The sequence below is a fragment of the Netta rufina genome (assembly GCF_964035555.1).
Source record: "Netta rufina genome assembly, chromosome: 7".
NCBI lineage: Eukaryota > Metazoa > Chordata > Aves > Anseriformes > Anatidae > Netta > Netta rufina.
Genome location: NC_140130.1, coordinates 19,137,885 through 19,164,862, shown reverse-complemented (window position 1 = coordinate 19,164,862; position 26,978 = coordinate 19,137,885). Strand labels below are relative to the sequence as shown.

The 26,978-nt window shown below is 39.1% G+C and overlaps 1 protein-coding gene across 1 annotated transcript in view; it reads right to left on the bottom strand.

Moving 5' to 3' along the window:
• WDFY4 (WDFY family member 4) overlaps nucleotides 1-26,978 on the bottom strand; it is a 133,874-nt gene that overhangs the window by 63,239 nt on the left and 43,657 nt on the right. Inside the window, exons 21-39 of the mRNA XM_084290014.1 lie at nucleotides 26,786-26,937; nucleotides 26,119-26,230; nucleotides 25,807-25,997; nucleotides 24,590-24,742; nucleotides 23,619-23,692; nucleotides 22,612-22,773; nucleotides 20,811-20,902; nucleotides 19,670-19,769; nucleotides 18,712-18,917; nucleotides 18,009-18,178; nucleotides 17,322-17,447; nucleotides 16,725-16,886; nucleotides 16,417-16,614; nucleotides 14,770-14,894; nucleotides 14,075-14,225; nucleotides 13,407-13,645; nucleotides 10,973-11,082; nucleotides 9,849-10,040; nucleotides 9,170-9,309 (exon numbers count right to left, since the gene is read on the bottom strand). Of these exons, the coding sequence (XP_084146140.1) occupies nucleotides 9,170-9,309; nucleotides 9,849-10,040; nucleotides 10,973-11,082; nucleotides 13,407-13,645; nucleotides 14,075-14,225; nucleotides 14,770-14,894; nucleotides 16,417-16,614; nucleotides 16,725-16,886; nucleotides 17,322-17,447; nucleotides 18,009-18,178; nucleotides 18,712-18,917; nucleotides 19,670-19,769; nucleotides 20,811-20,902; nucleotides 22,612-22,773; nucleotides 23,619-23,692; nucleotides 24,590-24,742; nucleotides 25,807-25,997; nucleotides 26,119-26,230; nucleotides 26,786-26,937 (2,855 nt within the window). The remainder of the gene's footprint in view (nucleotides 1-9,169; nucleotides 9,310-9,848; nucleotides 10,041-10,972; nucleotides 11,083-13,406; nucleotides 13,646-14,074; nucleotides 14,226-14,769; nucleotides 14,895-16,416; nucleotides 16,615-16,724; nucleotides 16,887-17,321; nucleotides 17,448-18,008; nucleotides 18,179-18,711; nucleotides 18,918-19,669; nucleotides 19,770-20,810; nucleotides 20,903-22,611; nucleotides 22,774-23,618; nucleotides 23,693-24,589; nucleotides 24,743-25,806; nucleotides 25,998-26,118; nucleotides 26,231-26,785; nucleotides 26,938-26,978) is intronic.

Genomic DNA, 26,978 nt, shown 5'->3' with positions numbered 1-26,978 from the left:
CAGAATCAGATTTGATAGCTCATTCATAACACCCGCTGAAACAGAGAATTTTAAGGCATACACTTATATCTAAACAATGCAACATTTCTTACTGATTATTGCTTGTGAACATACCAGCAAATACAAAACCTAGTTCCAGTTTATAAAAAATACAAAGATGTCAAAATCACAGTTATTTGTAACTAGGCTTGACTAAATGTGTTTTAACAACCACATTTATGAAAAACAAGACACTGGAGGTAAAACTACCCCAAACTTATTACTTGCGGGTGAAATATCTGAAGTAATAGAGGTCTGCAGGTAAAAAATCTCTTCAGTGATACTGTCAGATCTGAAGAACAGACCGCGTATTAACAGATTTACTTTTTCTTCAATATCAATTACCATTTCTATTACAACTTTTACAGATGGGTTTTTTGCTACTAAGATGGGGTTCAGATTTGACTTTAATCCAAGCATTAAGATATAAGCATACATTTAATAAATGAACAGCACTTGGACATCATAAAAGTGACAGTTAAGTGCGATTAAAACCTCTGTGGGTGACAACTGAAAAAGCAGTAAACAGAAAATGAGCATCATTGAAATGACAAACAAGCTATTAATGTAAGATTTATATTTCAGCCACTTTTCATCTTGAATCAAACAGAATTTGCATTTTTAATGACACAGAACTATAAGAAAATGTCATTTTACAAGGGGAAAATTGTTCCGTTTTACTCAGGTATGTTTCTCAGTAGTTCAACATTAAATGGTGCCTGCCTGTGGTGCAGCACTGCTCCTCTCTCAACAGCTCCACATCCCAGCTCTGTTCCCTGGACTATGTGCCCTAACCAGTGTGGATCTCTTGTCATTGACCATATGATTTAGTTGGGCAGGAGACATTTTCTACAAAATGTATCAGTTTTTGCAGTCACCATCTAAAGCCAAGAATTGTTTGAATGGAAAAATTCCTGAAACACTTATTTACATAGCTACAGAGCTAGATTGGCAACAGTTAAGTTTTGAGGCTAAACTCTTCCAAAGCATTAACTCTATCTTGTAGTATTTACTTCAGTTCTCATACTCATCCTGTTTCCACAAATCTAACCAGAATTTCTCTCCCCTCCCCACAAATACACAATTGAAGCCCAATACTTGTGGTCTGTTCCTGCTTGAACATGGAGAATAAATCAGCCTCACAAGCAGAGGATAGGATTACAGGTAGCATTGCCATTTTACATAGAGGAATCTGAGTGTCACAGTAAATTACTAAAGCTGGCTGAAGTCTCCAATTCATCAGTCCTGTTGTACTTAGCTACAGAAGAAAAACGGGCTACCGTTTCCAATGACACAAGTCTACCCCTGCTCCTAAATCTAACATGGTGAATCAGAGGCCAGGTATGCTACTGCCCTGTGCAAACAAACAATAAGACAACTATTTCATAACCAGACTACTTTTCAAGTAATTGGCTGTGAACCAGGAAGCAAGTAGGTTCATTTCATAAGGGAAAAAAAAAAGTTTCACTAGTCACCAGGTAATAAACATTAAGCTATGGCAGATAATGTTTTTGTTTTTTTTAACATCAAAGAGCAGTCTGTTCTTAGCATATACTTTCCACATTAAGAGCTGTTTTCAGGCTCTTTTGAATCACAAAATTGTTATTGCCATGTGGATTTTATTGTTACTTTGCCAAAATTCATTTAGTTTTTCAACAGACTGCAGTTCCAGCAGTTAAGTGTTGCATGTAAGCTTCGTGCCTCAACCCGCTAGGAGGCTAATGCACACTGCCAACTGCTCCTAAGGATCATGGATGGATTCCTGGCATCTCCAGTTGGTTGGGGAATAGCAAGCTTAATGAGAAAAACCTCCATATTTCAATACACCATAAATGTACCCAAACACAAGGGTGAGTTTCAAGGGGATAAACTCAAAGTACAGTGTACATGTGATGAGTCAACACAGTATTGTCAGCTAAACTTGAGCAGCACAGAAACTTCCCTACTTCTACATCAACTATATATTTATAAATTGTGTATATATGCATATACACACACCTTTTCAACAGCTGATACTACTGAAGAGATAATTCTTGTGAGAACAGGAAAGTTACCTCCTAATAGTTAAAAAGTTCAATGTAAGTTGAGATCTGTCCTTTATTCCTGTCTCTGAGAATGACTTATGTGACTTTGAGATAATTCACTCAACCTCCTGAGCACTCAGTTTCCCTCCAGTTACAGAAGAGGTGTTACCTCTTCTAGCGAGTGCTGAAAGTCAGACCTCAGCAATATTGGGAATAAGGTCTCTCTTTGCTTCATTTGTTCTTTCTGACCATTTTCTTATTTCTGTTGAAAATGGTGATTTTTCTAACAAGTGCCACAGTTGTGGTAACTTAGGGCTTTATTACTACATAATGTCATAGTACATTTATCTGAAAACTTCACACTGGAATTTTCTGATTATATTTGAATTATGGCTTTTGTTTAAGAAAAATGTGCATTTCTAATCCTTTAGCTGAAGAAAGAAATTTGTAAATATTAGTATATGCTTAGAGCTCAGAGTCCAGAATACAAAGAAGCATCTCTCCATAGTCCACAAAATTAACAGTTTTCTTAAAATGACATGCATTTAAAGGTGACATGATTATTCCATAGCAACAGAAAGTATGAATGGAACACAGTCAAGCACAACCAAGCTTTAATCTGTCTAGCAAGGACGATAACATGGGATGAGGGCACAGGCAGGTAACCTATGTCCTTGTTTAAGAGGAACCTTTAAATTCATCCTGCGGAGATTTCTAGAACTTCCCCTGATTTCCTATTCTTTACTTGTATGCGTCATCATCAAATTACACTCTGCTATTTTAAATCCCTGTTCTCTGGTGGAAATGCACACTTAATTTTCTGGGCACCTGAGCTCCTGTGTACATTTTATACTGCTCCTTGAATGAGATAATATGCCACATATAATTTCATAACTTGTTGATAAGTGAAGTTGGTCATAACTCTTCTTCTTATAAAGATTTCTACTAAAAAATAGCATAAGTCATGAAGCAATTGACTTCAAATAATTCTCCTGAAATTATTATAAATGTTGCATCAAAACTCCTGAAGCAAATGGACATCTCTAAAACAAGAAGTATGAAAAGTGATTTCTCTTTCTATATATTCAGCATAGAAAAAGTAATTCTGTTTCACTGGCTACCACTTGTTTCTAAGGTTTCTCTGCATCCAAATAAAGCTGTGCTTCCATCCACATTAATACTATTCAATTCATTTGGCATGATCTCTGTTATGTGAAAATAAAACTCTCCAACCAGCAACTGAAAGTTGAAACTACAATGCTAACAGCTTTAAGCCTTAAACTCCACTGGCTGAAATCCTATATCCAAGCTTAAGCTTGAATCAGACAGTCTCTAACTTGAAAGAAAAACAAAACAGCACCACATTTTCAAAAAAAAAAAAAAAAAAAAAATGCAGGAAATGAAAACTTCTTTTCACACAGTATGTAATTAAATAGAGGAACTTCACTGGCACAGGATAACAGAAAAAAAAAGCCATTTGAATAGTTACCTATAAAAAGTTTTGGAAGGGATATTGGATCTTGTGTTATAGGCTTTAGATGAATTATAACTGATACAAATCAAGAAAGGAACAACTTTGGTAGGATAGATTCTCTACTGTGCATTGTGCTGTAACACGCCATCTCCTTTAGCCATTGGTATTGGCTTTTTAGGGGAGGACAATGGGGTGAATAGCTATTGGATCTGAGTTAGCCTAATAATTTGTATTCATCATTATGCAACCTTTATACTCCATTTTCACTTTTAAACAGTTATCTTCAATGAATGTGGAAAGTATCACAAATATTTCAAAAATTTCAGTAATTTGTATTACATAAAATCGGGTAGCTCTGCATTGTATGTTTTCATGCAGTTCTTATCTAACCTATTGACCTATTGGATTATTTCATTATGATCTTCTAAGCAATCTGAAAATGAAAAATGAACAGTGCATCAGATAACTGCTTAAGAGGACAAAAAAATTCTTTGTTCAAAGTTAAAGAAACTTTTTCCAGCTTGCTGCAGCATACTGTAATTTAGCTTTGAGCCAGTTATTAAACAAGACAATAATATTATAATGGAAATTGTTTAATATACATCATTAATAGCAAAGTGCCTGCTTTCATTGAAGTAAAAATGTGTGCTATGAGCAGTTTTGAAATGAATATTTGATTCTAATCTTCCCTTGTGCATTTAATGACATGCTAATTTACATTTTAATTACTTCCTAAGAAATCAAAGCATTTGTTGACAGTAGAACATAATGTCAACTTCACAGTGCACTGTTGGTGGATGGTTAATGAACTTAATTAGATAATTAGTGATGTTAATTATCCTTCTATCTGAAGATAAAGATGTTACACAAATAATGCACTTTTCAAATAAATACCATTTTATGTTTGCTTATTTTAACTTAGTTAACCCCAAAAACAGGTAAAAGACCAATAGAGTAATTAGTAAGAAAAATATTTGTTTAAATAAGAATTGTGATTATGTTTCAGATATATATTTTTTAAACTTCATTTCACCTACCATGGACTGTTAAGATGAGCTTGTCCATCCTGCATCCTTACTGTTATATCTAAAATAACAAGATCGTTTCATCCAACACCTATTGGTGTTGGATGAAACCCACATACTTCCACCCCTTAAACATTCTCTGATCTAATTGCCCCAGTATTGTTTGAAAACCCAGGCTGGTCAACATCTTTCTTGATTTTACAGTTGGTTATTGAAAGATGCTGTACCTATACAGGAAATAAGCAATTAGTGTCTGAAAGTGCTGATCCAGTATTAGTTCTACCACTAACCATCTTGTGTGATCATGGCAAAGTCTCTAAATTCATGTCCATCAAGTTGACATAAAGCTTCTTTCTTACCAAACTCAAAAACCCACTGACAGCATTTTGAGCTAATGCTGATACTATGTGCTGGGGCCAAGTATTCTACACCCCTACAAGGGTCTGCAGGTGCACCATCAGTCTTCAGTTCAACATGAAACACTTCTGCTTGAAAAGTCTTCTTTAAAACTATCCTCTAAAATACAGACTTTTGCACACAAATGTCTGACCCAATAGTTTGCAAATATGATTTAAGAATATTAGTTTCAAGCAGGTCATTTTTCAGTGTTCCTTCACACTTAATGCAAAACACCAGTATATATGGCTGCAAAAAATGAGAAGCAAGATTGACAGCCAGGAGTGAATGAAGTCCCAGAACTCTATCACCCTTTGGCAAAGGAATGCAATTAATGAACCCAAATGAGAGAGGACAGGCATGATCAGGCCTGCTATACCACTCAGGAGGCTGTGCATTTCCTGAAAAGCATAACAACTATATCTACAGCCCCGAGGCAGCATGTCTTACAGTTGTTAGAAGTATTCTGCTTGTAACCTTGCTCAGGCATTCATCCTCAGGAAGAACCTTAAGACACTCAGCATGGTAGAAGCTGATATGGATTTGCAATTTACTGAAATCATAAATGGTTGGCTACAACAGTCTCTTGCTGCTCTTGCAGCTTGTTGAAAACAACAGAAATAACTGGTCATTGCTAACCTAAAAACTAATTACATAGCCTAAGATTGCAACAGCAAAATGAGGGAAGAAGTGTAGGGAACAGGGAAGGCAGAAGAATAAGAGATCAGAAGACTTGTTCTGAAACAGGAAAGTCAATGATTTTGAAACCTCTAGTACTGTATTCAAGAGTTTTATAGACCCTCCTGCTGGTGAGCTTGCCCAACTCTGTCACCTCTAAGTGCTAAAGGAGCACCTGACTTTGTATAGCGCTCCTCTTGCCCCTGCATGGCTATTCAGACTTCCAAGAAAGCACAAGGTAGCAAATACCAGAAAAAATTGCACTTCCACTCCTAGAAATGTGATCAAACTCTTCTTTCTGAATGCTCATGTGTTCCAGACAGAGACCTGAGCAGACCATGAGACAGCAAAACAGATTCAAGAATATGTAGAAAAAACAGCTGTATTTGGTTGCTTGTTCTGACATTTGCCATCAAAAAGCAGGGAATCACCTTCACTTATGTTCCACCTTAGCATCAAGAAACACTTTGTTACTGTGAAGGTGACTGAGCACTGAGGTTGCCCAGAGAACTCATGGAATCTAAATCCTTGGAAACACTCAGAAGCCATCTGGACATGGTCCCTGGTATGTGCTCTTAGTGACCCTGCTTGAGCAACAGGTTTGAAGAACATGACCTCCAGGAACCCCTTCAACCTCAACCATTCTGCAATCCTGTCATCTTTTCCTTCAACGTATGCATTTAAGATGAGAGGCCAAAATATAATACTGAATCAAATTCCAAGCATTGTTTGACATTATCTGTGTGCTTTCCATTACAGACATTTTGACACTATTAATAAGTGATTATTTTCATTCGCCAAACCCTAGTTGTAATCCATAATTAGGTTATTTCTATATTGGTACAGCAACAATCACACCAAAAGCCTAATCCTATTCAGTGTAGAGACATTCTTAAAATCAAAAAAAACCCAACACACTACCTCAGCTAAAATAGTCTTCTATATGAAATTTGCAGAAGCTTTATGTTGCATTAGACAGGAATCCAATTACTTTCAATTTTTGTGCTCACAGCTTCCTTTGATACTGAGAATCCCACCTTTTATCTCTGTTGTGAAGTGTATGAAGAAAGTGAAGAAAGGACGGTGGAAGTGCAAAGGAATTCATTTTCTTCCCCCTCAATTTTTATCTCTGAAAATTACAGCAAGTCCTTTCAAATATAGGCTGGAGGGAAAAGCAGGGAGAGGGAAAGTGGAGAAGAATATTTGGAACTGGAGCTTTGCATCTCATTGAAAGGAACAATTTATCAGAGCTACAGAGCTGTCAGTCTTTGACATGATAAGGAATAACACCAAATGAGTAATGTTTCCTTCAAACCCAGCTCCTTTAATTACAAGCCCCTTCCTTGCAGAAGAGAGACAGAAGATGCAGAAACACCAATTTCATGCACTTGTGCCTGAATAATGTCTCCGTGCTGCCTTTTCCAGATGGCAACCTTTTCACTGGAGGAACTAATGATGTGGGCATATTTAGGGAAAAACCAATAACGGAGTCTTTAACCTTCAACAGCAAAAAGCATGTTGTACAAAACGTTCCTTGGGATACATTTACAAATATCAATTACATTGCTCACTGAGGTGTAATCAGCTGTAATAATCAAAATTAATTTTAAAAAATAATTAAACAGACCCCAGGGCAAATACTAGATGCTCTTGCAGTATGACATCACAGTCTACATATGTACCTGGGAAGAACTTGCTCACTCTAAGTAGCAACGTGATTTTAAGGAATGAAAAAGGATGCTGTGGCACAGTGAGAGAAAAACTGCTGCTCAGTAAGGCACTATCAGACACATTACTTAGGTATCATAGTCTTACCAATCAACACACCTAGAACTGAATCAATTCACTGGGGATAAAGCTTCAACCTGCTGCAGCTTAAGCTAGAGCGTTAAAACTCCCTGAAGTGATGCTGTAACAGACTGTCTCTTCAAAAGGAGGAAAAAAAGACCTTGATACATTCAGCATTGCAATAAGATGTTTATGCCCAGTTCTGAAGTGCCCCACTGAAGCAGTTCAAAGCTCTCAATATTCTGTCAATTGAGTGCTGCTCTACCCTATAGCTACTCTAGCCCCAACGTACACAACTAACTAGTGTGTTGTTTGTATTCTAGACAAATGAGAAGCAAAAACATAGAAATTGTTAAGGCTGTCAACCTAAGTTCTTTATATCAATGACTATTTCTTTATTCTGCACTTCTACTGTGATCATGACCATGGCTTACTATAGCATTACAAATAATAATATAGCCTTGATACTAAAAATTTTGAGATATCACACTCAGTAAAACACGTATTCTTACAGTACTCCATTTTATAGCTAGCAGTGTAGGATTCACCAAGACTCATAAAACTACCCAATGTCATACAAACACTACTGCAAATAAACTAAGAGAAAATGTGTCTCAAGACAGGCACTACCAATTTTGTCATTAGAGCCACAGCCTGGAAACACAAACATTGTTTCCACACAGATGAGCAACGCAAACTTATATGCTTAACCATTCTCATGAATATTGCCCACACAAGTAACTCATGAAAGGAGATCTCAGTGGCTTCCAAACCTTCAGTTTGCTCTCTGGCTATTCTGTTCCCCACTCTGCCACCACAAAGATATATCACCCCATTTCTCTTTTGTGACTTACTTTTTAAACTTGATTTTAAACATTTAGAAAGCTGATGGAGGTTTTGAACATCAAAGTTAGTCAGATTTAAAGTTATGGATATTATCATGCACCTTGCCATGCTGGGGCCTTAGTTGTTTAAAAGTACACTGCTAACAGACAATGTTGACAAGCAGGATTTAAGTCACTAAATTTGAGGTATAATAGGGATATGAATATTATACAGATGACCTGACAGACTACTAATAAATCCAGTGAGTAAAACTGAAGGCACAACTATTCAGCTTGCATTTCTACACAGTCCTGGATTCCTAAAAAACACAACATGAATGCCGTTTGTCCAGCAGAAATACCTATTCTCACACACAGAAGGACAAATTGCTTCTAGAAAAAAATTTTTTCCCATTCCATGCGAGCTACACAATCACTCCATACATGGGCAGACCATCCATTGGTCTAAAGCTATTTCACACCATGTCACCTTCAGTGGTGATATTCTGTAGCTAACCTAATACATCCTAGCTGACCAGTCAGGGTCATGTAGGTACCTCTGTCCAGTGCTCATGAATGCTCCCCAGTACAGAAGAAAAAAACACATGACCTGCTCTTGAAGAGTCCAGCACAGCTTATTAAGTAAAGGTCTTACCCCACTCACTGATATGTCCACTTTTAGGCAAGTGCCAAGTAAAGCTTTCTGGCTCCTTCCATCCAGGAGACAAAATAAAATTATTCATAATTGTCTCTCTAGTCTTAAAGTCTGGGAAAGGAACCTCAACAGCCATGGGTGTCTAATTTCCGAAGGAACACACCAACTGACATACACAGAAGCCTCATAAGTTGAGACAAGCTGCCAGAACCATATCAAAGGCAGAGAAGGTGACAGAGACAGAAAAGACAGCAAGGAGATGTTACCTCAGATTTGTATGTCATTTCCTTTGTATTCCGGCCAGGCATCAGCCTAATAGCTGAAGAAAGACTTTCACTCCAGGAATTGTGCTTGCTCTGGGATGAGCTGGGCCCCCCCTTATTCTGGAGAATTCTCTTTTCTGATGCTGTGAGCCAAAAATGAAAAGAAAAAAAAAAAAAAAAGAAAAAGAGCTTGTAAGACTTGAAGTGGAGCTTGTGAGGAGGTCTTGTGTAATGTGTATCAGTCTTACACAAGATACAATGTGGTAGCACCTCACTTCAGCTGGCTTGTCCTTTTCTTTACAAGAGAGCTGAATAAACGTGCTTTTAAAAAGCCTTTATTTAAAAGCCTAATTGAGGTCTGCCATATACCAGTGTCACTGGGATGACCTTTTTCACCCAAATATCCTCCCTCTTATTAAATTCTCCTGTGGGATACATTTATCTAAGTACACCTCTCTTTCTTACGGTACCACGCCAGCCCAAACCCATCACCAGATGATTACAGAAGAGCTGGGGCATGACACAGAAAACAGTCACAGTACTGGATTACAGAAAATGAGAACCTGTTTCATCTAGCAGGTGACATGCAGAAGAAGAGTACAACCAAGGAATTAGCAGCTCTCCATTAAGCACTGCAATATCTATGGCTACTACAACAAGTGTTAAATAAAAGAGCAGAGACCTAGGAAGTTTTGCCAAGCTTTTGCCATCATTTCTTCCCATAAAGGAGTGATCTCAGTTATCTTCATGTCCCTCTCTCTGTCACTTCCTTTTACAGAGAGGTCCATCTTGTAAATGTCCTCCAGAGCTTGCCGCCTCTGAGAGATGAGTTGCTTCCAGATGATTTCTACAGTTCTCAGAATCTCCTGATGAACTAAGAAGCAAAAGAAACTACAAATGAGTGTTTTTTGCGTAACAAGTCAAGCAGCAGATAAATCAAAAGCACCTAATTTTGAACAGCTCTGGTCCAGAATAACTGCTGGAGTGCATAGAGTTGCTCCATTCTGTCCAGTGTCTATACACATCTTAAGCCAGACCATTTAGTCTATTATAGAAAAGAGTAGGACATTTCTTTTATTATATTTCAAATCCCTGAATGAAATGAGTAGGAGTGACAGATGATTCTACCTGGTTCCTGCCTTGAAAAAACACCTCATCAGAAGTTTGATGAGCTTATTATCCCACAGAGTTCTAAAGCACATAAACGCCATTCCTTTATATTGTCAAATGTCATCAGAAACAGTAGGAGGAAGGTAATCAAGTCATGAAAAAATCTGACGTTGCAATGGGCTGTACAAGGAAGTGCTGAGCTGTTTTGCTGTCTTTCCCTGCAAATCAGACTGATCTGACTGCTTCATACCCAAACTAATACATTAAAACAAACAAACACAAAAAACCCCACACATCTCTGCAGTAAGATTCAGCTGATAGCCCACACACCGAATCCAGCCCAAGTGTTTTTTTCATTGTTTTTTCTAAAAAGAACCATGTGTTTCTTTCTGTGTAGAACAGCCACCAAGCTACACAGGCCTTGAAAACAGAAACAGAACAACAAACAGCATGTAGTTGGGCACTGACAGTGGCCACAACTTGGGGAAAATATCCAAACATATCCATTACTCCTGAGGATGTGGGATATGAGTTTGGAATAAAAACATACCGTGGAAAGACCTCTCTGTGCTGTGCTTGCAGTGCCTAAACACTCTGAAGAAGGAATTCAGCATCACTTGCACAAGTTGCTTGGATAGCTGTTTAGACCAGGCACTTTTGTACCCTTTAAGCTGAAGCCAACATGCAATAAATTACCATCATCTGGAGTAGGTAGGCTGCCTTTCTCCTCTTCACTGGGTGCAAGGAAAATTTGGTGATGAGAAGCCAGTCTTGGTTTGACATCCATCCCAAAACCTTCTGGATAGCTGTGACAAAAGGAAAGGAGAGCAGATGTAGAACAAACCAAGGACAATGAAAAAGCTAGTTATTTCTACTCATCCACTCCTACTTTATTCATGTAGCAGGCTACGTTCGAAGGCTCAAAGGCCTACATCAATCACATGACATTGCAGAGTTTACAGGAAATGGGAATTAAATCCCTGTCAGTCTGATTTCCAAAGTCAAGGAGCATTCATCAAGATCCTATGAATCACTGTGTTCTACAAGCCTTATCCCTGCAATCCTTGGTGCACTTTACCTACCATTTACCTCAGTTAGCTCGAGCACAGGGTTGTACTGAGGTATCCAGATTGAATACAGGATGCTCAGGGGTGGTACAAGAAAGCTTTATGCAGTCTCTTTGCTCCAAATTTCTTCACTAGATTTATCTCCCATTGTTTGGGAAACACTGTGTTGCCATATCCTACAGATGATCTGTTCACTTAGTCTCATACAGTTTATAAAGCACTCAGCATAACAAGGCCACATACTTTAGCACCTAGTGTTTGCCCTATTTTCACTCTTCCCTAAGCACCAGTATTAGCCAGTGTAGGAGTCAGAGCCACCTAGATCTTTGTCTGACCCACTACAGACACTCATAACACACTAGATTATTTCAAGAATAAATAGGCACCACTACAAGGGAGACTAAAGCCTCTGGGGTATGCAAAGCTGCCTGTTTTATTTGTGGTTTTCTTTAAAATGCAACAATTCTGATTCACAGGACTTGCTATGTTTGGCTTTTGGATAATATCAAACTTCTGTAATTTTTATTGTTGTTAATATTTATACTCTTGCTTATATACAAGCAATCCTTACCCCATCTCCACAGTTTTTGTCTAGAAAGTATCATCAGACTGGAGTAAGAATAATCATGTAGCAATAGAAAACCTCAGGAATTAATTGTGGCTCATTTCTGTTATGATACCGTATCACTGCATTCAATTCAGCACACCTAAGCAGCACAGAAGGTTTCCACTGAAACAGCAAACATCAAAGTGAATAAAGTCCTGGCCATTATTTGCTTCTTTTAAAGAAACAGAAGTGTCCAAAAACAAACAAACAAACAAAAAACCAACAAAAGCCAATCTTCCTCAGTTTACATTAAAAAAAAAAGAAAAAAAAAGTACCTTTGACACAAAACCTATAAGAACGGCAAACAGAATACCTATGAATGTTCTAGTCCTATTTAGTCAAGGGCAAAACTCCCAACAATTTCAGCAGAACCAGGACTTTGTAATTCATATCCAAGTAACAATAACCAAAACGGTAAGATTCAGAAGATCCATGCACTGCTTTCTGTATGTTTTAAGCATACCCACGTAAGAATGACTCGTGAATCAGAACAACCATCTCCCTAAACTACCCCAGTGCAGATATCTCAGAAAATGGCCACCTGCATGCTTGTGGAAGGATTTTATATCCCAAAATTTCCAGATTCTCATTTTACTGGTGTGCTCATGAGCTAACTCCATTGAAATCAGTTGAGACTTGTTTACTGCAGTTTACTCCAAACAGAGTGAGCTGCTAGAAAGGCTGAATGCGTAAAAAAGATACACTAATATCTTAATACGAAGCAGCAATTAAACCTTGGTGCAAATTCAAGGGCTCTTCTTAGACAAACCTGCAAGCTTGCCTGAGTGCCTCTGAAATGAAACAACTTTTCCAAAATCAAAGAAATGGAATTGAGTGTTATTACCATCTACTGTGCCTTGCTTGCACAAATTTATGCACAAATAGTATGCACAAACATGCATACTAATCTGCCTATAAACCACAGAGGTGGTAGGAAATTTTCTGCTCACTAGTGTTTCAATGAGAAAACAGTTTTCTGATTGAAGAACAGTATCTCTTCCACTTTCTTGCTAAAAAACAATAATTTGTCTCCAAAACAGTGAGCACATGAATAAATTTTCCCCTGAAATTAAATTATTATTATTATTATTACTGTAAAATGTACAAGGGAAAACAACCATCTTTCCCCACGGAACTTTACTCTGTAACTTCAACAGACACCAACTCAGACAAGAAGCTCTGGCCAAAGCAGGCAACTGCAAAATGGTGCTTTAAATCCACAGAGCACTGAGAACCAATAGGCCAAAGTCTTGCTAGGATACAGTACATCCAAAATCCTTAGTCTAGGTGTATCCACCTCAATCTCAGCATCTAGGGACTCTCCAAATTGGAGATTACTTAAATCTTGTGAAGAAAAAAATACATAAATAAACATGCAAGATCTCCCCTTCTGCACCCACTGCCATAGATTACAGTACAGAGAGTTAAGCAGACGTCATTAGACAAACATTTGTACCTGCACAAATTCAGTTGGCAAAGACAGTGCATTAGGCAGACAACAAAATTATTACTTGAGTTGTAAGTTGCAAAAATAATGTCCCACTGTTCCTGCAGAACATTGAGAGTGTTCAGGACATTAAACTTTTCAGGCAGTGACTGTTGTGGTCTGGACAGGCAGTAGAGGATGGCTCTGTTTAGACAGCTGTACAGGGTACTGAGGAAAACTTCCTTTTGAGGAACTGTGCCTTCTAAGACCTGTGAAAATATAAAGCAGCAGTGTACTTGGCATGTTCAAAGAACTGTCTTTCCCAAGGATTCACTCCTTTCACTTCATTTAAGCTGTTGTAAACTTACTTCGGCAATAATCCCCCTAACTACCTGTTAGGTACCAATTCAATTTTCTGTAGTTCTGCTAAGATTGTAGAAAATATTAATTTATTCTCATTCAGCAATACATACATAGGCAGCAAACAGTGGTACATGGGAAAGAGCTAACTCTCCCTTCTTTATTCAGCAAAATCTAGCTGATTGTCATTTACAGCCATTATCAGCTCATGCAAGAGAACAGAAATAATCGGAATCATTAGATTTCAGACAACTTCTTGAGATTTGTCGAATCACCATCTCAGTGTGAAACAGATAAAATGTTGATAACAGTTTGAAAAAATCTTTCATGTGACTCACCCCCATAATCTGTTTGGCAGTAAAGAGCAGGATTTGCTTGGGGTCAGCAGCAAACATTCTGCTGCTCAGCTTCTCAATCAGCTTCTGAGCAAAATAAGCAACATTCATCATGGATACAGATGCAGTTGATTCTGAAGTGCCACGAGGATCACTGTTCCCTGGAGATAATACAGGAGAGTTGATTATCCCACAACAACTTGAAATGCAGTAAAATATAATGTAAGATCTGAGAACGCCAGAGTTGAGAAAGAACAAAAACATTTCAATGTATCAGAGGTGGGACATGTCTAAGAAAACTCTAGGTCTAGCAGAAATGTGTTAATTAGATCGGGTATGACTGCTTCATCCTAGGGACAGAACCAATCCCAGTAAAACACTGTCCTTCAGGGACTAGTCCAACCATTGACTCAGAAAGTAAAGCAACAACAACAAAGGTACCAGGGTTGTTTTCAGAAGCACTTAAAAGATAAGCTTAGGTTTCTTTCTTGTTAAATACTTCCTTTTAATGTTTAGAATCTGTTCTCAAAAAATCTCTAGAAACAGAGTAAAACTGCAGTAATTCCTGTATGTGAATTTACAACAGGAGTAAATGGACAGACCAGCCTGATGAGCTGAGTTCTACCTATTCTTTACAGGCTTGTCTAACAAGGACAGCTAAATGCCAAATATCAGCTACCTAATGATCTGAATCTCACCACTCACCTCTTGGCCTTGTTTTCCCTTCACTTTGGCTGATAACATGGAAGACATCCATAGCAGAGAGCAAGACTCTTGTCTGAAAATTTCTCTTCTGCTCACTGGTGGCATCCTCTGGAGAAGCCTGTACAGTCACCATACAAACATTACTAAAGCAATAAAACAGCCAGAAATCAGATTCTGAAAGTCACACACAGCCTCTATTCAAAGGCTTTTGATTTCACTGGGTCTTTGGCAGTTTATACCTATCAAAGATTGGGATTTGGTAAAAGTTTTGCTCAAGGTAACAAGCAGAGATTCCAAAAGAAATTCAGTACAACCTGAGATAGTTCAAAATGCCTAACATTTCCTTTAGCCCCCCTAGGCATTGCTTTAGGAAGAGATGGGGAAACACAGCACAAGAAGAAAGAGGACAAGAACTCCATCTCACTTCCACACTTCAGCCTTTGTTATGGGCATATGAAAAGTTGATGCGAGGTTAACAGTTATCTTCAGCAGCTAACCCACAGTAACACAAATGCAGAAAACTGCTGTACTTCTCTGTGCAAAGGCAAATCAGTAACTCTCATAGGAAGGATGCAGGTAGTCATAGGAGCCACTCTATTTTCAATTGTATCATGATTAAGCCTTGGGAAGTTATCATGTAAGCCTTTAGGGAACTGCTGCTCCACAATGGGATTTAACTCATAAAATGACAATTGCAATAAAGATTCTTGTGTTTGTTACTATTTGTCTTACTAAGCTAAGTCTGAGCTACCCTTTGCTCAAACAAATAATGACAGGACAAGGGGGAACAGTTTTAAACTAAGAGGGGAGATTTAGATTGGAGGTTAGGGAGAAATTCTTCACTCAGAGGGTGGTGAGGCACTGGACCAGGTTGACCAGAGAGCTTGTGGATGCCCTATCCCTGGACGTGTTCAAGACCAGGTTAGATGTGGCCCTGAGCAACCTGATCTAGTGGGGGTATCCCTGCCCATGGCAGGGGGGTTAGAACTAGCTGATCTTTAAGGTCCCTTCTAACCCAAGCAATTCTATGATTATATCTGGAACACCTGAACTATTGACAATTTGTTGATTGACTCTTTCCAGTGCTTTGAGTGGTTGGAATTCATAATCTAGGTTCAGTTGTTACAGATTTTATAAATCTGTCCTAAAAAAAGGAGGAAAGAGATGGTTGGTTTTGGTTTATTTGTTCACTGAAAAGAAATTATTGTCTCAAAAAACAGTACACAGGAATGCTCTGAAATATTCTGTTCTCTCTAGAATTCAAGGGCTGCTCTAATGACATGCAGGCATTACTAGGGAAAATTTTCACGCCTTACTTTAATATTAGATGTTGCCTGAAAAATGCCTTTGTTGGAGTCTAGGTGTAGCATGAATGCAGAGCAGGCAAAAAAAAAAGAAGTCTCTTCCTTGCAAGAACAGGTAGGAGGAATTCCATTCTATTATGTATGTTGTCCAGATCTGCCAGGAAATAATGCATGCTAAGAGCTGTGATCCAGCCTTATCCTGGACTGCTGGAAATGCTTACTGAATACAATTCTTCATCACTGTTAGCCCTTTACTAGGCTACTAGCAGGATATCTCCTGTCCTTCCACCCCCAGAGCAAAGCAGAGCAGCAAAGCCTGAGGACTACAACAGAAACCTCAAGAAGCAGTTCAAGTGGATGTCCTTGTTTGTTTGCTGGGATGTTGAGAAGACTGTCCATCAGGAGGATGCCTATGAAATCCCACACTTGTTTCTTGGCAGGGTGTGGCAGGAGTGGGAGAGAGGAAGAATCAACACAGCCTTTCCCTTCAGCAACGGCTGGACCTTCAGGGGATAAAAGACCTTCAGAACCTCCCTGTAGATAGAGACAGACAAGCAAAGGATTTTAATTTATAACCTCCTTTAAGTTGATTTTTCCTCCTGGCAACAGATTTGAAGGGCTTGTGCTGACTCACACACACATACCTTGGGTGCTCCAGAATGGAAGGCAACCATCGCTAAAGTTTTCAAGAACTCAGGACAGTGCCACACTGGATCTTGAGTGTAACTATGATAGATCAAGCACAGGAACTGGATAACATTCCCTGGATAGTTAATCTCCCAGGAGGCTTCTGCATCTGCAATGGGCTGAACACAGACAAATGTGCATCTAGTCAAGGCTGCATCCCACATTCAGATAAGGTCCTTTCCAGATGTTCCCTAAGCAGCTTAGCAAACACTGCATGGCCACAGAGAAGTCAGAAAAGGCACAATAGCTAACTCCCAGCTTGCAGACCACATTACAGAAAGGTTACATATCCTTATCACCAAGAACGAGCAGAACAGGTGATGCTGTGGATGAGACCCATCTCTGTGTTCAGAGTTCTTAAACACGAGCCTATCACATCATCTGCTACATAACACCCAGGCCAAGAGCTATGCTGATGCTTTGAAATCCCTTCTCACTTTCCGCCTCAATACTGCCTGTGAGGGCAGATGAAAACTAGAGCTTACAGGTGAAGATTGCCATGTCCATCAGGTAGTGCCACTCACGTTGCACTGTCCTTGGTATAAAATGCTTACCTTGTCCACAGTGACTCTAACCATTTCCAACAGTAAAGCAGCTGCCTCTGCACACAATCCAGTTTTGAGGACATTCTCTGTAATGTGGTGTTGCAAGAGCCACTGCAACATAGAGTCAAGATCTCCCTACAACAGGAAGATACATTTCAAGAAGAGATTGTAATTATTTATGCTACATCAAGAACAATGCTTGCTCTTCCACATTAGGAAAAAAAAAACAAACAAACAAACAAAAAAAAAACCACCACAACATTTTCACCTCCACCTGCTCCTCCCTCTCCTATTAAATGTGTTTATCCAGAATAACATTAATGGATTGTCCTCTTCAGAAAGATATCTTTGTTACTCCTGAGGGAAAAAAAAGCCTTATGGCTTCTCATGGCACCATGGAAAAATACACAAATCCACTAATTCTGAGATTTTAATGAGTCCTGACAACATAAAAACAGACAGAAAAACTAATTGTAATTAGATTCTAACATGCAATAGTTAAATGGTACTAAAGACCTATATGAATAAGTTTGCTCAGAACACAAATTTTCATCTTTTAAGTATGGATGGCTAATTTTATCTATCCAAAAAACTAGGTACAGTTAGATTGCCTGGGAATCCTCCTATAGAAAATACCAGAAAATAACAAATTAATAAAGTAATTGCAGCTTCATGCTTGTCCACTGTTTTTCTTACCTTGGCTGTTTCAGGTGGTTCACTGTGTGGAGTTGCCAGAAAGAGCCTTGCCACTAGCAAGTAGATCTCAGGGATGTGGACATGATCAGTCAGACATTTTTGCAACACAGAAAATCCAAAAATCAAGAAGGGGCCATTGTCAGTTACTGGAGGATGAGTTTTTAAATTATCTGTAAAAGAAAATAAAATGAAAACATTGTGAGAAAGTCTCTAAAAATGAACGTCATATTGGAAGAAGGACTACTGACCCAATTTCATCCTCCTTTATCTGTGGTACCAGGCCACTCAGGATTCTTCTAGACTGCAATATTAACACTTCACAAAACTTCAAACAGGAGATTCTCCCAGAATTTTCCTCTCTTCTCTTCCCTCTCTCATAACCACAGGTCTAGTTATCAAAATGCAAACTGAACAAGTCTTAAAGAAAAAGAAGCGCTCACTGTACAAGCTGACATCTAAACTTCTCATATGCTTATGAACTAGCAGGGAGGAAGGTCCACCTCCCTGCAACTTCTAACCAGAGATGCCAACTACAGTTTAATGAAGCAGCAGTGCTTTCTACCTTTCAGCACAGAAAACCTTAAGTACCAAGACAAGCTTGCCCTAGAAAGCAATACTAAAACTTGGTCTATTGAGATTAGTGGAAATTCATCCACTGAGCTTGATTAAGGGATTGTATCAGGAGCATTAAACCAACACATACCCATTAGAATATTCAACCCTGTAGAGCTGTTTTCCAGCCAGCGCCCAGCCACAATCCCTTCCTTGAATTTGTTTAGCAGTGAACGATTATGGAGGAAGCACAGAAGTAGTTTCATCCCTAGCACGACTGTGCTAGAGTGCAGGTAGCTCTGTGTGAACAGCAGAAACCAGTCTGACCCTAGCGCCAAAAATGTCTCTTGTTGTGCCCTGGAAAAGAGAGGGAAATAAAAGAATATGAAAGGAAACATAGGAAAAGTCAGTGAGGAGATTTTATTTAAAATTATCTCTAGGTGATTCAGAAGCTCAAGCTTCTCTGGAAAAATTCTGATTAAGGTTTTACCATGACACAGAATCATGAAGATTTAATGACATACACAGCTCAAGCCACTTCATTCCCATTATATCCAACCTTACATTATGAAAAAAGCTCATTAACATGAGGTTCCCTCTGAGAGTGCGTGTCAGTAACTGGTAAACAATACATCACAGACTAGGTCTTTCAACCTAGAACATTCAGAATTCAAGTTTAAATTTTGAAGTCAAAGATACTTTAACAGATAGAAGTGTAGTTACAGCATCCAGCAACATGAACTCTGCCTTTTAGTTACACGAGGTAGAACTATAACTGTGTGCTTATGACTGTGATACAGGGACACAAGTAATACCAAGTTATATTCACTAACAGCTGTGATTTTTCAACCCTTGCAATTGAAGAAGAAACAGTATCTCCAAGTTCCTTCTTTGAGATCATTTTCTGAAAACACTCAACATTTTTCAAAGTGGAGATCACTGAATCCCAGATAAATCACTGCCAAGACATAATTCTGAATCTAGTCTGCTCTTACTTACCATTTTATTGACATATTATCGTTGTGTTTATTCATTATCACACACCACGAAAGAGAAAGCCTAGAAGAATGAGTCACTTACTCCTGCCTTCCTAAATTGTTTCTACTTACTCAGAGGACAGATGAGTTTTGTCTGAGCAGATTACATCTAACAGCATCTTCAGTAACTGGTTTCGAAGCCAGATTGTCTTCCCAGATGTTTGGCTTAAGGCTACAAATATCAGAAAGTAATAAAGAGCAATGAAGAGACAAAACACATGTTCCATTGCTTTGAAGAACAACCTTGTTTATACCAGATTAGCCCAATGGAAGTACTTATAGCAGTGTTATGCAGAGTAAAAGGATGCAAACATCAGCTTTTAGTCTTAAGAATTCCTACAAAATCAGAAACAATCAGTGCTTAAATTGTAAAAGTCCTGTCTTTAGAGCTTCTCAAAACTCAACCAGACTTCATGTTGAATAATAATCCACATCAAGCAATCTCAGGTTAACTAAGGTTAACTAGAGAGGGAAATGCAAATAGGCAATGACATGCATTTCCTAGTTGTGATGTTTACAGGTACAATCCTCAGTTATTAGTGTCTCCTTAATATATTGTTTGGAGGTACAATAACCAATACAGTCTAAACTGAATGATCACAGAGAATGAAAGAGCCAGCTGACTGGAAGCTCTTCCCCCCCACACACTTAAAACAGACATAAGGGATGGATTTTTTTTAGAAGGTCCAGAGCTCCACGTAATTGTTTGCTACAACTACAAGGGGCAGCAAAGCATTCTTAGAAAATCCAGGATGGCAAATGAAAATGTATTCCTCCTAACATCATGGTGTACTGGTTTTGGAGGCGATTTCAATTTAATTGGCCTTCATCTCAGTGTGTATTTGTGAAATCCAACATTGTGCGTAGGTTCTAGACACAGTAGTTGAAACACTGCTGGCTAAGCAGAGAGGACAAAAGCAGAACTCCCTTAGCAGGAGGAAGATTGTGCTGTAGACCAGGCCTTCCTGATTACAGATAGCAACTACCACTCCAGTATTCTTCACATCAGGACTTTGTAGCAATTTAAGTATTCCTCACAATTTCAGGTTGCCTCAATGCAGCTTATCCCTGGCCAAACAGTCATTTGAATTGTGTCTCTTCCCACCACTAAAGGCGGAAGAACTATATTTCATTTAGGGTTCACTGTGCCCTGGGGAAGAGGAGACGCACCTAGCCATCCATGAGAATACACACACCAAAGGCAGTTCCTCACCTTCATTGGGCATCTCAGCCACACTTTCCGGGCAGAGCTGATTTTCATCCACAGAAGAGGGTTTCAAAGTGTATACAAGGAACAAAGCAACCCTTCCAGAGAGAAGGAACCAGTTTTGGTCAACAGAATGAAAGACATTCACTTAATTAATTTGAGGTTACCTATATATCTCAACAGTAAGTAACAATGTCTGTTAATGATGACTGCTTGAAATTCTAGTGGCTGCAGAAATAGGCTTGAAATAGGAATGAAAAAGATTATAAACTATAAAGAGGATATAAAACAAAGAAGAAAAAGATATCTATAAATGTAAGTAACATCTATTCTACTATGGAAGAGTTTTTCTGTTTATCTGTCTTCTAATTTTAAATGTCTTTTACCCTGTAGACAGCAAAACTGAGTTAAGTACTATTTAGACAAAGCTGGGGGTGGGAACAGATTCTGAATTTGTAGCATTTAGATATCACCATCATCATCACTTGGTTTCCAAGCACACAGTGGAAAGTAGAGAAACCTCAGCAGCTACTCAGGGAGGAGGACTGGCAAATACTTTTCACCTCTAATTTGCTTTAACACATTACTTGGTTCTACAGGTAAATGTGAGATACACACTTAGCGCAAGTGCATACTTAGCCTCCTGCCCACAAGAAGGGCATTTCTTAAGGAACAGAATACCACTTGTTCTGTAGGACTGGTCCACACAGCAATCTCCAATAGATGTGTCCAAAATCTGGGACCAATAGAAACCCCAGCACCTTTCAGTGCTGGTGAGGGCCTGCTATAGTCTGTCATGGTTTAGTGGGTGACATTGGTAGTAGGGTGGAGGTTGGACCAGTTGATCTTGAAGGTCTTTTCCAACCTTGATGATTCTATTATTCTGTGTTCTCCAGGAGCTTGGAGGATGGTGACACATCTCTATCCACTTACTCAGCACCATTGGGCCTGACAACCAACCAAAATTACCAAGGAATAACCATTCATGAGATTTTAAGAAAAACGCTCATGTACACTCCTTACCACAAGACCAGTTTGATATACTAAATCCATTACTCATACCTCTGAAAAAAAGAAAAGGCTAACTCATACAGCTGAGGGTAGGAATATGCATACAGTTTCACAAAGAAGCTGGCTAGCAGTCAGTTCATGTTACTTTACTCCACAGTAGCTACTGGAGATGCTTGTCTCTACATTTCATTTGACCAAAGACAGAGCTATAAAGCAGCTGTCATCTGGGCAGTGCATTTACTTTGAGCTGAGTGGCTGTGGAACACTGTGTGGACCTTCCTCAGTTCATAGGCTATGGGCTGATGCAGCTGGACTGGGGATATAAACTGGAGCATTGTTTACATTCTGTGGAAAGTAAACAAGTATTAAAACACTCGATGAAATCCTGACTATTGCATGTTTAACTGATACAAATCCAAAAACAAAAAATATAGTTACTGGGATATAGGCCAAGACAATGAGATCAGGTACATAGTCATCTAGGGCCATGCTGCAATACTTCAGGGACAGACTTCAGCAAGAACAAATATTAAGTACAGATTGTGCAGTCCCAGTTATAGCATTGGGGCTATTTGTGCCATCACTGTAAGGGTTGTCACCCAACCTGTGAGGATCCTCACACACAAATATAAGCTAGGAGTGAACTCTATTTTGAAGGCATGAAAGTCATTAATTACCGGGGACTTTGGAGTTGATAGAGATTTGGGGCTCCTATCAAAGATAAGGTGAGAGAAGCTCAGGAGAACAGGAGAAGCTCATCTGCAAACGGAGAAAAAGCTACAGACTTGAATGTTACCTGAGAACATCCCTCGTGTTAAAGTGTCCTTGCAACTGGTGGGAGAGAATAGCGCAGGCCACAGTGATCCTGGAGTTGCTGATTTCAGGATCATTGAAGAGGAAAATGAGCTTGGGCACCATTTGCACCTGGTAGGCAACTTCAGCATTGTGACACCCATCTCTGTTAAAAGAACAGAGACTTTTAAAAGCTTTTACTGGAAAGTACAAAACTTGCTAGGTTTCAGCTAAAAGGTTTCTCAAGTTGCACTGATGCTTTGCACCTTTGGCTTCTGATGTTGCTTTGGCAACTGATCAAATGCTGTCACGCAAATTGAATATGTGTCAGCGATGGAGATCTGAAGACTTCTTTGTGTGTTTTCCACCCTTTGCAACTGCCCTCTGCCCCGGAAACCGCTGCATTTCAGTGAGTTCAAAGAAAACAACATTATTGACTTTTCAAGGAGTGAGTTGGTAGTAATAAACACTATTCTTGTAAAACACAGCAAGGGACATCAGACAGCTCTGCAGAGATCTTTCTGGTGCCAAAATGAAGGAATTTAGCAACCTGTTCTATTCAGCCCCTATGCCTTGCTACATCTCTTCAGATGCATTTAACTCCAGTAGAACCAGTATGCTATTCTAAAAAAAAAAAAAAAAAAAAAAAAAAACCAACCAAAAACCAAAAACAAAACAACTCCTGGTTGTATTCTGGCTTTAAACAAACAAACAGAGGAAGTTAATTCCATGCTCTATTCAAACATTCAGCTTTATCTCCCCCGCATATATTTTAACTTTCTTTGTACATCAGAGGTTCCATATGAACCAGGTCACCAAATAGCTTTTCCTAGTCTGGTCCCACAGTAATTTCAGAGGCTGATCAAATCACTAACTCCAGCCTTGAAATTTAAGAGTAGTACAGAAGAATCATTCACTCCTTTTGTCCACTGATTACAACTAGGATTGTGCCCTCCACATACACCTCACAGTCACAGCCACATGCTTCTGATTTAGATGATAGCTGCGTACCTGGAGGACTGCAAGATCTCCGCAAGATGTGAAAAAAGAACAAGGTCAAGGTTCTCTGGTGCTTTCATCCAAAGCTGAAAGACAAAGGAAAGCAGAAATTTTACTGCTCTGGTGAGCTGAGGGTACAGTAACCTGTGGCAGAGAACAAGTAACAAATAGTTCAGATGGGATAACATCATAAACTATCATAGTCACATCTGAATGACAATCTACAGAATTCTAGTTTTTTTGTAAATACAAAAGAATTACATTATACTGCAAGAGTGCACTGCAAAGAAAACTACAAATAATATTCACAATATTGTATTGATGGTTTCTGCAGTTTTGGAAAGGGGAACACAACAGAGCAGCAAGTACATTTTTGGAGGCAAAGAAAGAAGGAAAAGATGCCTAAGTACATCCACTTGCAGGGCTCACAATTCGTTTATAGGAAAGCAGGAGTATCACAGGATATAGAGCTAAAACCAGGCCACATTTGAAGAAAGTTCTCACATACCCCCAAGTAAGGGAGATTTTATTCCAGACCCAAAAAATCCCAGCCATTTTGTGCCATACAGATATTGCTTGGAGGGAGAAAAAAGAAAGGTGGAGGGGAACAGTGTCTGATCCCACTGCAGGGATACAACAGGTAAGGAGAAGCTCAGAGCCACAGACTATTTCTCACCAAGGCAAGCTATCTCTAGTCAGGCACTGGGAAATCCCTGCCTGTGTGAAGAATTTCTGCTCCTGAGCTAACCCTGTGAGGAGCAGGCCCTCAGGCTCTGTAGAAACACTTCAGAACCTGGACCAGGGCACACAGAGCCACAGTGCCAGCGCAGCAGCCATTCCAGGACCCTGCACCTCACCATGTGAGCGAGCCATGCAGCAGAATATCACACACAACCCCATCCCAAATATTGGAATCAGGAGGTGCTAGGAACAAACCCCATACTATAAAAACATCTTTAATACAGTCAAACACACAGTTTTACCTCGAAGTTGCAGAGAATATACTGGAATGCACTATAATTCTTGATGACTGAAGACTCAAAACCAAGTTCAGCTGTGCCCACTAGGGAGAACATTAACTGTAAAATCCTGTTGTTTAACAGCTGTGTTTTCCTCTTCAATAGGTATGCTAGCAACTGAAAAAAAAAAAAAAAAAGACAAGTATTTGCTGAGTATAAATCTGTAGTACTGTTTTTAAATGTGTCCAGAGAAGGGCTACAAAGCTGGTGAAGGGCCTGGAACACAAGTCTTATGAGGAGCAGCGGAGGGAACTGGGATTGTTTAGTCTGGAGAAGAGGAGGCTCAGTCAGTATTTGGGCAAGTAGTACTTAAGATAAATATATTCATAGGAATCAGGATCAATCTATGAACAATTATAAGCAATTCACAAATTGGGAACATGGAAACTTTAGAATTAATCATTAATGAAGCTCTAATGTTAACAGTCTCTTGCTTGAAACTCTCTCTGTTCCATATGACTCTGCTTAGCCGACACAGCATAAAGTAAATGATATTGAACTGAAACTTCACACTTCAACCTTAACCCAGCCAGCATTATGCATACAGTGCTTTAACTTGCCCTGGTTCTATCAAAGCCCCGAGACAACCAAAGTCTTTAGTCTGCACAGCTTTCAGGTTTGAAAGATGAATTTAGGACAGACCTAATCAATCTCGTTTGAAATGCAGACAGCACTTATTTATCTCAGCACAATTCCTAATACACAGTGAAGATTGAGCCATAGGAATTCACTGTCAGACCTACACTATGCAGTCTGTAAAGCCTGTAAAATCCTAGGTTGGATGAGCCAAAGGGAAGAAGCAGACCTGCCTGAGAAGTGGTCTCTTGTGGGAGGGATAAAGTGTGGTGGCAAAAGCTGAACTCACAGATTTGCTGCACTGACTTTACCAACAATAGCATTAGGAGCATGACACCTTCCATTATTAGATCACATCTGATGAAGATACATCTGTCCTCACCTTCCCATCAGCAGACACATTGTTATAGAGGTTTCCAGAAATTGTAAGCACAGGATTTAGAACACTGTTCCATATTCCCCTCTCATCAATCCCATAACTTACAAAGTTCCAATCATAGGGGCTGATAGCCAGGATATTCTGGGTTCGTTGCCATTAACAGGTTTTAGGATAAGGTCCCCCTAAAGGAAAGACGATACCCAGAATGAACAAAAAGGGTACCTACCTGGTATCCACCCATATGCCTCATCAATTTTTCACTCATTGGGCTACTGTTCAGGATGGAGTTCAGGACTTTTACAGCTGCATACATTGTGTGATCATCACGGGCCATGGCAATGAGACCCAGGAGAATGGAAGGGCCTCCAATGAAGTTCAGGCTAGTAGCTGCTGGAGAGGACTTGAACACTCTTACCCCTAGGAAATTGCAATATTATTCTGTCAAGAAGTTATACAGACTACATCTATTATAACACAGAGATAGGCCCAACTCTTAAAATAAAATAATACATGAAATATTAAAGCATTGTGCATTTACCATGTTGGCCCACAGCAACTGATCCAATAGTCCGTGAGGAACCTGAGAGGTGTCCAGCAATATTTTTAGCCAGGAATATTGGAGTTGAACTGTCCCGAGAATTAATCCCAATCTAAAACAGATCAGAGACATTCTAGGAAAAACAGTGGAAGTACTGTGAAGACAAAAAGTAATGAGCAGAAGCTCTAATTCTTTTTTACTTCTAGAATATGAAAATTTTAGAATATGAAAAAAGAGCTCTGCATATGAAAACCAATATTTTTCTTCCAAGTTGGTTGTTCAGACAAACATTGACCCACCTAAAATATCCCACAATTCATCATTTTGTCATGTCAAAAGCAGGCCTGGCACTGGCAAGAAAGCAATGATAACACGTGAAAGGTCACTGTGAAGGCTTTAAGGAAATCAGTTATCCTTAGACCTCAAAACTACGACATCTGTTGCTGTTTCAAAAAAGGCTTTCAGCATTGTGTTCATGCTATCCAATCTATTACTCTCTGCAAATGAAAACTAAAACCATGACTAGAGTAGACTTAAGGAATGGGAAGAGAAACTCAAAAAATATCACCGAAGGTATGAAAATAAGAAAAAGTCACAAACTGTGCTGAGGGAAACCAATGAGAAACAAGAGAAATTATGTTAAAGACAAATAAGGAGCATGTGTGACCTCTTTGGCAACCAGCCGGCCATCCACTTCATTGTAGGAGCTCTTTATATCTTGAATTGTAGTGAAAGATGAGCACATAGCATTGATTCCAAAACAAATCTTCTCTTCTGCCACCAGCAGTGTAGGATTATGCTCACTGTACTGGTCCTCACCTAAAACAAGAGACTATAAACTTCTGAAGCAACTTTGCAAA